The sequence below is a fragment of the Ursus arctos genome, unplaced genomic scaffold (assembly GCF_023065955.2).
Source record: "Ursus arctos isolate Adak ecotype North America unplaced genomic scaffold, UrsArc2.0 scaffold_36, whole genome shotgun sequence".
NCBI classification, from domain to species: Eukaryota; Metazoa; Chordata; class Mammalia; order Carnivora; family Ursidae; genus Ursus; species Ursus arctos.
The window spans coordinates 1,885,546-1,901,094 of NW_026623050.1; the positions used below are offsets into that span (position 1 = coordinate 1,885,546).

General features: G+C 39.9%; 2 protein-coding genes across 5 annotated transcripts; one reads left to right on the forward strand and one right to left on the reverse strand.

The window, feature by feature from the left end:
• Window positions 1-564: 564 nt before the first annotated feature.
• Window positions 565-9,640, reverse strand: ZNF770 (zinc finger protein 770). 4 transcript variants are annotated; one of them, XM_026480067.4, is made up of 3 exons: window positions 9,513-9,622; window positions 4,086-4,891; window positions 565-3,950 (listed from the first exon to the last, which is right to left on the reverse strand). In XM_026480067.4, exons 2-3 carry the CDS (start codon window positions 4,836-4,838, stop codon window positions 2,760-2,762), a joined length of 1,944 nt encoding a protein of 647 aa, XP_026335852.1. In that variant the 5' UTR covers window positions 4,839-4,891; window positions 9,513-9,622; the 3' UTR covers window positions 565-2,759. The 4 variants fall into 4 exon arrangements, with proteins under 4 accessions (XP_026335852.1, XP_048074774.1, XP_026335851.1 ...); XM_048218817.2 differs by lacking the exon at window positions 9,513-9,622 and adding an exon at window positions 7,767-7,932; XM_026480066.4 differs by having other exon boundaries at window positions 565-4,891; window positions 9,513-9,640.
• On the forward strand, window positions 9,282-15,343 carry LOC130542489 (uncharacterized). The gene is made up of 3 exons (XM_057306153.1): window positions 9,282-9,735; window positions 10,244-10,319; window positions 15,154-15,343. Exons 1-3 carry the CDS (start codon window positions 9,282-9,284, stop codon window positions 15,233-15,235), a joined length of 612 nt encoding a protein of 203 aa, XP_057162136.1. The 3' UTR covers window positions 15,236-15,343.
• Window positions 15,344-15,549: the final 206 nt, after the last annotated feature.

Below are 15,549 nucleotides of genomic sequence, written 5' to 3' on the forward strand. Positions count from 1 at the left end.
AAAGTCTGTATCTAATTTAAAATAATAGTGGGTAGACAAGATGGAGACAAGAATAACAAGAATATACATGGGAGGAACTAATTCTGTTATTTCTTTAGCACGAATCTGGAAGAAGGCCAAAGAAGATAAATGGGTAAGCAGGCAGATCATGTGACATGTAATGCATTTAACATCCTTTTGTAGGTGATAAGAAACTATGAAAGAAATGTACTCAAAAGAAAAAGTAAAAGGGAGATGATTAAATATCCATATTAGGAAATTCAGTGTAGAAGGTAGATTGGAGTCGGTCCAGTAAAGTGTTTGGCAATCAGTACCTCAGTCCAGTATTACGATTTTACCTTCTATTAAAAAAAAAAAGTCCAAATTGTGTAATTTGAAAGTTTATTTTTAAAATGCTCTGAAATTTAAATTCTTCAAGACTCTTAACCACCATCCACTTTCCTTCAACACACACACATTTTGTCCTAAAATTGTTGGTTCCACTAACTCAGCCAATGAAACTACTTCAGTAAGAAATCATGCTACAGCTTGGAATCACCCAAACAAAAAATTTTAATAAATCTCTTTAAAGATATTTATAAAGTTTATTTTTTCAGAAAACCAAAGTGATTGATTCAACAATACTAACAGTTCTAGCATGCAGCAAATCATCATTTAACATCTAATGTTTAATTTTCTTATCATGGATGTATACAGTTTATTTTCATTCCTATAAAGTTTCCACAAGAAGCTTGCAGGGATAAAGGTAAATAAGGATTTTGTTACAGGTACTTCAAATAGCACTACAGTACATCTTTGACAAAATTTTTACAATATTCCAACTTTCAATATGAAACAGCTTAAAAAGGCATGGGCCAAAAAAAAAAAAGTATAGTAGTATCACTTAAGCAAATAAAGTCTAATAATCATACAAGCACAACACTGTTAGGACTCTCCCTGTTTGGGTTGGGAAAGGACTGAATGAGACATTTATTCAAATAAAATTACATAAATAGCTTTAGAAAATCCCCAAATACATAATTTTAAACAAAAAATCCTTGAACCTATATTCTTGGAAAATATGAACTAATTATTCTTTGCTTTTATGTAATAGGTTATGTTCTTGACATGTTTTGTGTAAAGCAAATTCTGTAAACCATCATCTTGCTTGCACTGGAGGAACATATCTGGAGGAAACCTAAGAAAAATTATTCTTTAAAACATATGATTCTCCTGCACATTTATACATCATTGGGCATTTTATCTGTATTAATCTAATTAATCCTATTAAACCCAAGTTTCTCAAAACGCACTTGAAAAAGAAGGTACCAACCTCTCCTTCCCCCTCCTTCTACACAAAGACAATTCTTAGAGTATGACAAAGAGCTTACAATGCAAAGAATGTTTATTTATCCATCCTCAACAGAGGGCTTGTCACTATATTTAAGTGTGCTGGGACAAACACCCACATGTTCTTCTCTTGAAAGATAATGGTTATTTTATTACTAAGAAATGTCATCTTTAAAGATTTTATTAAAAAATGGCAAATACAAAGGACAATTTGTGATTATGTCTTTTATAGCTTAAGATTCAGTATTTCCCAATCATGACAGTGCTGTTTAGAACGATACCCTCAATTCCATAACCACTTTATTCCTATATGGGAATAATTACCTTACCAATCAAAACAATTTGCTAAGGATCAAAATAACATTCTTTAGCATTAGAGTCTTGCAAGAAACATGGAATTAAACACTAGAGCTAGACCTAGTCACTGCCATTTGATCAAACTTAACAGAATAGATTTAGTTAAGTCACAGGACCATTCAATTCAAGAGGCATTAAAACAAAGTTTTACTGAAGCAAAATAGAAGTCTTGTGGAGATTCAGGTCTATAGGTGAGTCTAAAGTCTATACAACTGTTGTCAACCATTTAGTAAATAGATGAATTTCATTTATTCTTCTGAAAAGATAATACTGCATACATATCATCAAAAAGATTATGGCACTTGGACAATATTCCTGATAAGTAAACATGATAAATGTGTACAGGTGCACCCTAGTCTCTCTCCTACTTTCAGATCTTTTGGGAAAGACAACAACAGGTTGGCCAAAAACAAACTCTAATCCTCTGTGGAAAAGGAGGTGAAGCTACCAGAGTCCTAAGAATAAATAGCTTGCAAAAGACCAATGAAAATAATGCCATGATTTTCTCATCCATTTTCACTTTTACTGCCTTCAGTTTTTAAACCTACAAGAAAAAATGCCGCAAAGGAATTTGAGCCATAGGTGGACAAAATTATGCTTTCATGTGAAACATAAAATAAATAAAATGTAGTGGGGTTATTTGCTGCAGCCAAAACCCAATTTTTACCTATCAGTCGTTTGAGTATATCTAAAAGGAGATGGCATACATTAAGGAATAATTCCTTTAAAAAATGAATGAATTGAGTTATTGTACCGTATCATGGATTTACATTTTCAGCATAGCCGAAGTATATATTAAAATAAATGCTTACTGTATGGCATCAAACCATGTTCTTCTAAAAATTAATTTGGCTGTTCCTAAAACATTGTATTAATTTTCTATGTATCTTGGCTCTTACTTGCTGGACAAGCAACTGCCTATGAAATCACTCAACCTAAGGAAGGCCTTTTAATGAAAATACGTTTTAAATGACACAGGCTTTAAGAACAAGATCACCAGAGAGACCACAAATGTGTTACTGGTTCTGTCAGTTACATAACTGAATTTGAGAACCACTTTATCTTGTGGTCGGTCATTCCTTAAAGTGAGTAAGTTGATGTCTCTTCCAGTGAGGAGCCTGTCTGAATGTTTTGCCACAAACTGAGCATTCAAATGGCTTCTGCCCTGCATGAATTAGATAGTGTCTTTCCAGTTTAGATGGAGATCTAAAACTTTTGGAACAAACGCTGCATTGGTAAAGGAGGCCATCATTCCTCTCTGCACGCCCTGAATAACTACAACAATGACTGTGTTGGCTCTGCTCTGACTGCAGAAGTGTACTAGAGAGATAAGGCTGCCTGTTCCTGTAGGGGGTACTAAGAATGAAATCCTCTGATTCTGCCTTAACTTTTATTTCTGGTATTTGATCTGACTCTGACACCTCATATTTTTGGAAACCAAGAGTCTGACATTGTTGGGAAGCATTATAGTTAACATTATCACCTGGATGAATGAGAAGTTGGTTCAAATTTTCAAATTCCTGGCAGAGAGATCTTCTATAAGGAATTTTATCAATATGAGTTAATTTGTGTCTTTTTAAGTGAGCTGACTGTCTAAAAGATTTCCCACAAACATTACAGCCAAAAGGCCTCTGTCCAGTATGAATTAAATAGTGTCTTTGTAGTTTGGATATAGAAGGAAACACTTTCTCACATTTGTCACAAGGACACATCTTATGTCCAGTATGGATGTTTTCACTTGGAACTGAAAAACCACACTGAAGCACTTCACAGTTATCAAAGAATTCCTCACCTGATGAACCATAGATAGATACATCTTTATTATTCATTGAATTATCTATAGTTAACATGTTTTCTGTTTTAAGGATACCTTTCAAATTTTTACCCATATTTTGGCTCTGGAAGTGCTTTTGCCAAGAAAATGGCAAAGTCAATGTTTTCTTCTTTTTATTGCCAACTGTCTTATATGTTCCATGTTTGCCAAGAGAACCCATAAATGTTCTCTGGGTTTGTTCAGGACTCTGCTCACCAGAAATAAGATCACAATTTTTCAAGAAATTGTTTTTAAATACTTTTTTCTCAGATCGGAAATTATCTAATTTCTTACCCCCAGCACGTTTAAGTTTAGCCAAGATCTTTTTCACAATGGTTTTATAGTTGTAGTTTCTTTTGAGCCTGCTTGGAATTTTGCCACCTCTGGAAGGAAAACACTTGTGTCCACTGAGAATCTGCTCTGATTCAAAACACTCTTCACACTCCGGACACTGAAAAGGGACGATATAAATAGAGTGGACATCAAGTTGATTATTCTCCTCAGATTCACCTATATCACCATTTTCAAAACCATCCTGCTTTGCATTTAATTTATTAGGCAGGGGGCATGATTCTGGACTCTTTACCTTTAATGAAACAGTCTGAAAGGTCTTATTCCTGGTATGGATTTGTTTATGCTTCAGAAGTTTGCTTTGAATCTTAAATCCTTTTTGACAAAAACAACATTGAAAAGGTCTTTCTTCTGAATGTGTAAGTTGATGAATTTTTAAATGAGTTGACTGTCGGAAAGATTTACCGCACAAGACACACTTAAAAGGCCTCTGACCAGTATGAATAAGTGCATGCCTATCAAGTTTTGATTGTGATGGAAACATCTTGCCACAGATTGTACATGCATGAATATTCTTTCTTTTCTTTGTAGGGCTGTATGTAGGATCAGACTTAGAGCATGGGTGTAATGCCCATCTTTCCTCTGTAGCAAAAGTATGATACATCCCATATACTGGCTTTTCTTGCTTGGCCTCCAACAATCTTCTGACCTGTTTAACATCATTCTGGTAGGTTTCATTATGAAGTTGTTGGTGCTTCACAAACGTCTTCAGATTTTTAAAGTGGCGTTGACAAATACTACATTTAAAAGGCAGATTATGAGTTAGCTGATGTCTCTCCAGATGAACCAGTTGCCTAAAGGTTTTATGACACACATCGCATTCAAACGGCTTTTGACCAGTATGAATGAGATAATGCCTAGCTAATTTTGATGGTGTTTCAAAGTGCTTGAAGCAAATATTGCAAATATATGGCCTGTTTCTAGGTAGTTTGTTGGCTACTACACACTGTTGAATCTTTAGCATTTTTAAATTGTTTTCAGCCATCATATTCTTCAGTGATATACTCTGATGAACTCCATGTTCTTAAACTCCACAGATGTCTAAAAATTAAAAATAAAAATGTATTAATTTAAAAATTATTTATTCATATGAAAAGAAATAATTTAAGTTATCCTTTGGTTAAGATATTAAGGGTATAGGGGAACCTGGACTTTTTCTATGTTTAAAACTAAGCTAATAACCATTTTAGATGAATACTTTAGAATCATAAAACTAACTTCACACACAGAAATGATGAGTCTTTAAAAGAAATTTCTAGGGGTGCCTGGCTGGCTCAGTTGGTAGAGCAAACAACTCTTGATCTCAGGATCATGAGTTCAGGCCCCATGTTGGGTGTAGAGCTTACTTAAAAAAAAAAAAATAAATAAAATAAATAAATAAATAAAATAAATAAATAAATAAATCTCTAAAAACCTATATAATTTTAAGCTATATTTCTAATAAACTGAGATAATACATTAAAAGGGGGATGAGTTGAATTTCTTAACATTAGACCTTTCAATTCCAATTTTCCTAGTTCTCTATTAAGTAGCATCATCAGTATTTAGTTGCTTTGTCATTATTTATTTATTTATTCATTTTTAAGAGAGAGAGAGAAAGCCTGTGTGCGGGTCAGGGTGGGGAGGGGCAGTGGGAGAGGAAGAGAATCTCAGTAGGCTCCACCCTCAGCACAGAGCCCGATGTGGGGCTCCACCTCATGACCCTGAAATCATGACCTGAGCCAAAATCAAGCTGGACACTCAACCAACTAAGCCATCCAGGTGTCCCGCTTTGTCATTTTTAAAAAAATTAAGCTGGAAAGGTAAGGAGTGTAAGAATTAAAATACAAAACTAAAAATAAGATGTATGTGCATTTAATTATAGCATACCATGGGTATGATCTGAGAGAATGTTTCAGTTACCAAGGCTGGATTTCTTAGCCACATCATTAACAGTATTTACTTTTAATTACTTCTTTGGACCAACAAAGACAACATGGACAACTGGGAGAATATGCCCCAGATAACCTGGATTCTAGTTCTGATTTGCTACCATATGATCTCAGTGGCAGAAAAAAGGAAACAGATTCTTCATCTCTAAAATGGGGAAAATGCCTGGCTGCCTACCACATCAAGTTGTGAGAATCAATGGAAATAATGGGTCTAAATGTGTTGGAGAACCGTGAAGCCATACACAAACGGGAGGTATTACTTAGCTCAACGCTAATCAAATTTTAAAATTTTATCCTTGTCTACATAATATATTTTAAAAGTTTCTAACTAAGAAATAAACATACTAACTAAATTTATAGTTCTTTGTATTCCCCCTTTGCATTTTGTCGTGGAATTCCTGAAGGACAGATACAGAGGTAATAAGGCAAATTGGCTACTTATATTTCTTATCGATGGCTAAGTAACTGAAAGTTAAGTGTGGTTCCCTGTTCAGACAATATAATAAAAGGATCATTTTGGTCTTGGAATTCATATAAAGATAAATATGCTTTCCCTAATATAACTCTTTAGGACACATGCAAAAGTTTACTGGGCATTTTTACAAAAACTGTATACCTTATCTTCTCTTTTATCAGAGAAACCAATTTTCTTCTCACCCTTCTTCTACTATTGCATTTACTTTAAAATGAAGGAGTCGGAGACTTAAAAAAAAAAAAAAAGCTGCTCTACCTCTCTGATTCTAATGTTGTATCTTCTAGTGGAGATCAGAAAGTTGATAAATCTACCGGAAACTCAGTGTTCTTTTGTCAGCTAATGTGGCAAACATCCAACATATATGCTATTTGCTATTTACTGTCTTCTCCTAGAAGACACCTTAAATACAAATCACAAACACACCCACAAACACACCCACTGTGGTTCTCTTCAGCAATGTGAATTAGAAACAAAAACATTCATTTATTGAACAAGTATCTCTAGTAGTTGCTTTATCAGTGTTTTTCAGTGTTGAAAAACACAACTGCAAAAAAAAAAAAAAAAAAAAAAAAGAAAAACACAACTGCATGTTGCTACCGTTAATGCATTGTGAAATCAACAGCAGTTTTGTTTAATAAAGAGTAGAAAATATCAGATTGCATTACATAAAGATGAATACTGTTTTGTGAAACTTCTGTAGAAAGAGGTAAGAATGTCTGTGAAAGCTGTTCCTGGTATATCTCTTCACACAACACTAGACAGAGGAACCCACAACAAATCAATCACTTTATTCAAAGTAACCAAGTAATCCATTAGGTAAGATTGGGGCCCATAGGATGAGGCAGGATTACTAAGGAAAGCAACAGTATCTAATTTTCTTCACTTGGCCCATATAACCCGGAAATATTTACCAAAAATGTAATTAGAGGCCAAACGGATAAGTCACACAAGTCTATTTAAATAAAAGAATCTGGGGGCGCCTGGGTGGCACAGTGGTTAAGCATCTGCCTTCGGCTCAGGGCGTGATCCCGGCGTTATGGGATCGAGCCCCACATCAGGCTCCTCCGCTATGAGCCTGCTTCTTCCTCTCCCACTCCCCCTGCTTGTGTTCCCTCTCTCGCTGGCTGTTTCTATCTCTGTCAAATAAATAAATAAAATCTTTAAAAAAAAAAAAAAATAAATAAATAAAAGAATCTGACTCCAAGCCACTATAATAATTTATAAAATATACCATATAACCCAGATATCCATGTTAGCAACAATCCACTGTTGGTGCTATTCATATGCTTTTTCACTACACTGAGTTAGAGAAATTACTGGTGAACAACCTCCAAATCCCTAAACATGCTAACACCCCAACAGTTATGAGGATTCAAATTAAGTCATGAATCCATTAAATTGCCAAGAATTTGGCAATTTATTTCATTCCTGTCAAACTATCAGGTGTCGAGGTGGTCAATTAGGACAAAGAGCCAAAATGAAAATAATAATCAAGCCTTTATTCACTTACTGCCACAGTGCAAGCATGAGGCAAAACAAGTACTGGTTCCCCAGGGTCCATTAAACAGAACTACACTAGGTGAGGATCAGATGAATGCAGTGCACACAATCATCTCCCTGCAGAGGAGGCCAGAACAAAAGGCTTCTGCCTCTTTGTGGACCTGCGGGCCAGAAGAAAAGGAAGGTCTGGGAGTGGAAAGGTCCTGAGTTAAAGCTGAGAAAAGTACCTTAAGCAAGCCCTGCCCCCAACCCCCAAGGAGGTCTTGGTAGAGAACGAGGGGCCTGGGAAGTACCCCTGCCAAGATCTGAATGGAGGTAACTGAGCCAACAATGCAGTCTAGTATAAAGCATGGGTAGCAGCGGGAAAGGGGTGAGTCCTTGACTGCAACTCCCTCCAGAAAACTGCAATACACTGGCCATGCACAAGTCTGGTGTGAGGAGGGCAGTTTCCCCCACTAAGGCTGGCCAGCCAATCCACACAATTGTCTACAGTCAGGCCTGAAGATCACACAAAGGATTTTGGTCTGGAGCAGACCTCCTCAATTCCTACTGTATATTTTTCCTTCTCTTTAATAGTTCTTATGGAATAATCTCGAAAAAAGTTCCATACTAGAAGCACACACCACAACCATCTCTGATTAGAACGGGAATTGACTACCTATAGTTCTTGGCCAAAAAGTGTCTATGGCTGATCAACTACCACCAAGACCGGATACTGTTGTCGTTTGCCTTCACACCATGTGGGAGAGCACTGACTGGGAGCCCTGTATTGCTAGAACCATTAGTGGCAACAAGTGATCTCATCTGCTATTTATAAGTGATAGCTCAGGGATCCCCAGTGCTCCAAGTGCGTCCCATATGTACTTCCACAAGGTGCAGATTAATTTGATAGAGCTCCAAATCCCACTTCGACTGATTCTTTGTGCTCTCAATTGATTTTTTGTTGTTCGTAATATTAAAACAAAAACAAAACAAAAACAACAAAGCCAACACCGTGTACTTTTTCCTGTTACACTGAAAATAAAAAGTAAAATAGTAAATCTCAGCGGTTCAACCTGAAGATTATTCTGACTGCAAGATACACTCTGCTGGAAGACTGTGGAAACCAATTTAAAAAAATTCCAAGGACGCTTCCCGGCTGCAAGCCTGTTGGCTTTTTATTAGCGATCACCGTAAGAGCGAAGTGAGGACATCACAAAAGCAAATGAACAAGAGACGAAAGACCTGAAAGAACCTTGGACCACTTCCAGCTGGGGAATAATCTCTGGTAACATTTATCACAGCCTTTCCCTCTTGGTGGCGGCTTCTGCCCCACTCCCCTGGCCCACGCTCTTAAATCCTCACCTCCCGTCCCAGAGGGGCAGCAATGGACAGAGCGCCCTGACGTCCGGCCGTCGCCCTAATCGCCCACAACCAGTAAGCACCTAGGGGGTCGAGTCGAGCCCAGAGACTGCAAAATCCCACACCACGAAAGGAAGGGCAAGGGTGAAAACGGCCTTGGCCGCAGCAAGGGGGAAAATGTCACATGCGATTCGACCCGCAACAGGGGGAAAGCATCCTTTCTGCGCCTTCCTCACAGATTGCCGCTCCCCAAGAGACGCAGTCGGGAGGCGGGGAGCTGGGAAAGGAATGGGAGCCGAGGTCGTGGCGCCCCCGCTACGGGTCCCCGGGCACCTTGGAGGGATCGAGGCAGGCCCGACCCTTCCCGGGGCTCGCTGCACCTCACACACGGATTCCTCAAGCCTTCCTCACGCACCTGGAGCTGGCGCGGACCGGGCAGGCGCGCATCTCCGGGCCCAGGCGCCGCGAAGGCAGCGAGCGCACGTCCGCAGGGCTGGCGCGGCGACGGGCTGAGCGCGCAGGCGCGGCGCTCCGGAGCGCCCCGGGACGCGGTCCGGCTGGAAACAGGCTCCCCCCCACCCCAGGGCCGCCGTCGCTCAGAGCAGTCTGCGAGTCGGGCGTGAAAGGGGGCTCCACAGGTTGGTGCCCCCCGCTGGCGCCGCTCACCGCGCGCTGCAGTTTCGCCGGGAAGAGAATAGAGGAGTGAAGAAGGCTGTTTCTTCAGATAGCTGACAATTAGATAACAAGGATGTAAAGTGCCCAACATAGTGCCTGGAGCGTACTAAGCCCTCAAATAGCTTTGTCGTTTATTACCCTTTTTATATTACAACTTTATGAAGTGATAAGATCTCATTTTAAAAGGAGGAAAATGAGATTGAGGCGTTAAGAGACTTACTCAGTGTCACACGGCTGATAGACGATGGAGGTGGGATTTGAGCACAGGTAGTCTAGTACCAGACCTCACTTTAAATTCGCTACTTGTCCCAAATTATAGCTGTCTCAGTATTTTATGTGGACACTATTAAGGGTTAAACGTAGTAGTCCAGTTACAGATTTGGGTGGCACATTATTAGGTATAAGGTGCTTAGGTATCTACAGAAGATTTTAGTACAAAAGACATTGGAAAATTATTGTGGCTTTTTGCAGGTTCCGATTGTAACTGTCTCAGCTTGAGAGATGAGGACATGGGAACTGGTAACCACAAGCACATTTTCTTTCAACTGTAAGTAACTTTTTGCGTTACTTTTCAAGAACCACTGACAACAAAAACTGTTATTTCTAATGTTGGTATACGTTCCTCTATTTAAAAAGGAAAAAGTTGGGCCAATGAAAAGTCAGCGTCTATTTTCCATGTGGCAACATGAGGAAATGGCTAATAGGAAATAAGCATTGGATTATTATGTAGCAAGCTTGGAGGGGTGACATTTGGGGAAGGTTGAAGCCCTTATTTCCAACAGAAGCAGAGACAGAGAGAGGAGGGGAAAAAGCTTCCGTGTCCTAAGTGCTAACCTCAGGGACTGTGTGTTCAGATAACTCTTGGAGACTTGCTCCATTCTGTAGCTTCTCCCGGGAGCTCAGCTCAACCAAATCATGCAAACAATTGCATCCAGCACCAGCCACACAAATCCTCAGGAAAGATACGCAGACCATGAGAGAGTATTACCTGAGGTTGGGAACCAATGGAGGGCGCATTACCTGCAAAATAAGTAGGCCTTTGCACCAAGATCCTGAATTTGGAGTGTGGAACGCAGATGAGACATGGATAAGCTATTCTCCAAGGCCACATACCCTACCTTATAACCTTCCCCATTTACCCAAAAGTCATCTCAGGAGCCTTCTGGGGGGAAAAGGGAGAAATTACCATGAGTAAGTCATCAGGAAGATTTCAGTGAATAGGTGAGAGTTGAACTGGGACTTAGCAGTGGGTTCAATATGGATAAACAGAAAGTGTGTGGGCAGGCTAGGACATTGTAGGGAGAGATGGTAGTAGTGACAAGGAAAAATAATGGCGTGGCATATGTTTGTGTTAATATCTTACCTCTGCAACTTACTAGTGTGTGTCCTTAAACGTTATTTAACCTTTCTAAATCTCAGTTTCCTCATCTTTAAAATGGGGATATAATTAATCATTCATTCAATAACCTGTCATGTACAAAGTACAAAGGATTCACTTGTAAGCCTGTGAAGATGAAACGGCGAGGGCCCTGACTTCAATGTAGTTTTCAGCTCAGAACGACATGCAAAGAAGTATAATACGATAAGAGAATATATGTGCAGGGCATCAGTGGGGAGGAGGGATGTCTAAATCTGCCTGGGACTTCAGGTGGAGGTTGTTTTGAGCTGAGGCTTTAATTATCCATCCACCCACCCATCCTTCCAACATGTATTTTAAGCACTTGCTTTGTGCCAAGCCCTGTTCTAAGGTACTGGAGATAGAGTAGGAAACAAATTAAAAAGTCAACAATTCCCATCTTCATAGATTTTTCATTTATAGTTTTTTAATATATTTATATGCCTATGGAGGGAGACAGGCAATAAACTAAATAAGGAAACTATATCATATCTAATATGTAAAATAAGCACAGAAGGGGGCTATGAAGATTTGGGTGGGAGGGCTTGTCGGTATTTTAGTAGGTGGCCGGGGATGACCTTCCTGAGCAGTCCTGTGATTTTTGAGTGGAGCCTGATAGAAATGAGAGATCCAGGGCTGCTTATTTCGTGTTTAGAGCAGCTACAGCTCACCAGGCACTTTGCAAGAGGCTGAGAAAAGCCTTAAATGCCTTGCAGAGGTCTTCTTGTTTTCTTCTTTATTTTAATTCCGTAGGCAATGGGAGAGTGTTGAAGAATTTTGATCACGGGTATGGCACTCTTCCATTTGTGTCGTAGAAAACTCACTCAGAAGTCAGATGGATGACAACACAGCGGTGGCAAAATTAGAATAGCCACATTGTCAGCTAGGGGCTTCCTACTCCTTGCATATCTGGTTAACTTGGATGAAAATCCAGTTCTGTGGCCTGTGACAGTCTTCATGATACCTGTTCTCACAGTTTGCTTCTAGTGTGTGTGTGTCCTCCTTAGTAGTTCTTAACTTTTAGAGCTATCTATCTCTTTTTTAGCAAAACATGTTGAATGTAGAACTTAGCTTCCTCATCAGTTTCTTTTTTTTTTTTTTTTTAAAGATTTTATTTATTTATGTGACAGAGAGACAGCCAGTGAGAGAGGGAACACAAGCAGGGGGAGTGGGAGAGGAAGAAGCAGGCTCCTAGCCGAGGAGCCCGATGTGGGACTCGATCCAGGAACGCCAGGATCACGCCCTGAGCCGAAGGCAGACGCTTAACGACTGCGCTACCCAGGCGCCCCTCCTCATCAGTTTCTGAAAAAATATCCACTCATACTGGTGTGTGTGTGTGTGTGGTGTGTGTGTGTGTGACAGAAAGAGAAAGAGAGAATACCTCACTGAGGATTCAAGGGTCACTAGGGGGTAGGGTTTCAACTGAAAAGATGGGGGCGCTGAGAGCACCCCAGCCAGTACCAAGTGCATCCAAGATAACTGTACTTGAAAGGAGTCCACACTTTGAGCATCTTTCATATGTCTTTGGAATATTTTAAAGGCAAAAACTATGAAGTTGAGTTTTAATGCTTGCTAAAGCTCTTCCTGCCCACAAGTGATTGGCCTGGCAGAGAGTTCAAATCTCCTGCTTTCATCCTCCCTCTTATTTTCCTCTCACTCTCCCCCTTCTTTCTGTGGAGCAACCAATAAAACCATCCACTTGCCTCCGTAGATAATCCATTAAAACCTGTACCCCTCAAATGTCAGTTTCCACCCCCCAAGGGATTATCAGAGTTTTTCCAGCAAAGACAGCACAACCTTTCTAAGAGGATTTTTGGTGAATAAAATTCTCTCTTTCCCATCGTACATTTTCTCAAGAAAAATATTTGCAGACTGTTGTATGTTTTACTACAGGGCTTCAGAGGGGGTGGCGGGGGCTGGAGGGGAGGAGTGGTGAGTTGGGATCAGAAGGTAAAATGTAGTACCGCTGTATTTTACTTAAGGCTGTTGGACCACATCCATCTTCCAGGCTAGTCCCAGTCTCTTGAAGGTCTGCTAGAAATTTTCTCTAAAGCTCCACTGGTGCTAATGCCTATAGGATTTCTGGGTCTGTTTAGGCAGCAGCATCCTACCCCACCCACTCCCCATGTGTTAGTTGAAATTCAGTAGCCCTGGGGTTCCTAGGTTACCCTGAAAGCAGGTGGGATTCTCAACATAGGGCATTGACCACATTTGTTCACCCTTAGAGTCGGGGCTGACCTCTGGACCCACATTGATTACAGAAACCCCTCCTACTACATTAATACTGGGGTGTAGGCCAACCAAGGACTGAGGGCAGAGCTGTGGTATCTACCAAACGTTTTTGCTTATGGGGTCAGGAGAGCCTGACTCTGTGACCTCTCTCCTGTTTCTGGATCTTAATTTCTTGAGTTCTTTTCATTCCTCCAAAAAATACTTATCCTTACAAGAGCCAGAACAGATGGAAGCGTTTCTCTTCTCAGCCTCTAACCCCATGTAGTGCTATGGGCATTAAATCTGCCTCTCGTGGCTGCTAGATTGCAGGGGCAAATGTGTGAGATACTACTGATCTTTTGTTTAGGAGCCGGCTTCCCAACTAGATAAAAATTCAATAGTCATGTTCAGGCCTAGGGCTTTTTCCAGTGTGTTCCCTGACCCAGAGTAAGTAACTCACTTACCCCATAGCGTGGGGTACATATAAAATATGTAATGGAATGCTTATAGCATTGGTAGTTGGGTGGACTACCCATGTGAACTAAATATCTGAACCTGGGGGGCTGAGCTGTGCACACTCCGCACGTTTACACTGATACCTTCACCTCTAACCCCGAATAATCTTCTCTCTTCCTCCCTTTGAATAACTTCTTTAAAAGCAAGGAGTAGGAGGATAATCCAGATTTTCACAGGAAGTTCTGAGCTTTTCCTGTAATGTTTTGCTTTAAATTCCTCCTACAACAACTTAACTCCAACAAGCCTGATTTTCCACACTACTTTCCAACAGCAATGTGGGGATGCTTTGTGGCAAAAGCCTCTTAAGTTTTAACACAAATGCAAAGGTCACTTCTCCTTCCAGCTGTTACATTGCCTAAATTCTGGTTTACAAATCCAGACATTTACCACATTGCCAAGCATTATTGCCATTAACAATGCTATTGTTAAGCATTCAGCTACCCAGTGTTCCCTAGTGATGCACTGGCAACTTTGCCATCACATAAATTCCTAAATCTGGATCCTGCAAACTTATAATTAATCATTGTCTACATTCCAACTGTTATTCCTCTAATATTTCAGAGGATGTGAAAATCCTTTTTCTTCTAAAATGACTTTATTTCTCGTGGCATGTAGCGTTCACTAGGGGTTTTAATAGGCAGTCCCCCGTTCAGATCTTTGAGGGACCCTGACTCAGTAGAAGAAGCAGTCATAATAGGAATCTTTCATCCCCCCTGTACAGAGTTTAAGTTAAGGATGTTTTTTGTCTAGCTGCTTTTAATATTTTTTCTTTATCACTATATTTTGCAAATTTAATTACAATGTCTTGGTGTTTGCCTGCGTTTGTTGATTTTGATGGGAGTTCTCTGTGCCTCCTGGATCTGGATGTCTGTTTCCTTCCCTAGGTTAGGGAAGTTTTCAGCTATTATTTCTTCAAGTAAATTTTCTGCCCCCTGTTCTCTCGCTTCTTCTTTTGGGAGTCCTATAATATGAACGTTCTTATGTTTGATGGAATCACTGAGTTCCCTAAGTCATTTCTCCTGTTGCATAATTCTTTCTGTCTTTTGTTCAGCTTCATTATTTTCCATTATTTTGTCTTCTGGGTCACTAATTCATTCCTCCTGCTCTTCCAGCCCGCTGTTCGTTGCATCAAGCCTGTTTTCAATCTCGTTGATTGTACTCTTCATCTCTGATTCTTTTTTAACTCTTTTATCTCTGCAGTAAGGGTCCACCTGATGTCTTTTTTTTTTTTTAAAGATTTTATTTATTTATTTGACAGAGATAGAGACAGCCAGAGAGAGAGGGAACACAAGCAGGGGGAGTGGGAGAGGAAGAAGCAGGCCCATAGCGGAGGAGCCTGATGTGGGGCTCGATCCCAGAACGCCGGGATCACGCCCTGAGCCGAAGGCAGACGCTTAACCGCTGTGCCACCCAGGCGCCCCCACCTGATGTCTTCTATTCTTTTCTCCAGGTCAGTGAGTATCCTTATGATTGCTTTCTAATTTCTTAATCTTCTCAAGAACTTTGAAAGGAAATATTTTTGTCTCTATTTATGAATTAGGAAACATAAAGACCTGGAGTGTAGTTGACTTGTCAAAGTCATGCAACTAGTGAGTGCAGGAGTAGGTTTCTTTCTTTTATTTTCAAGATTTTATTTATGTATTTATTTGTCAGA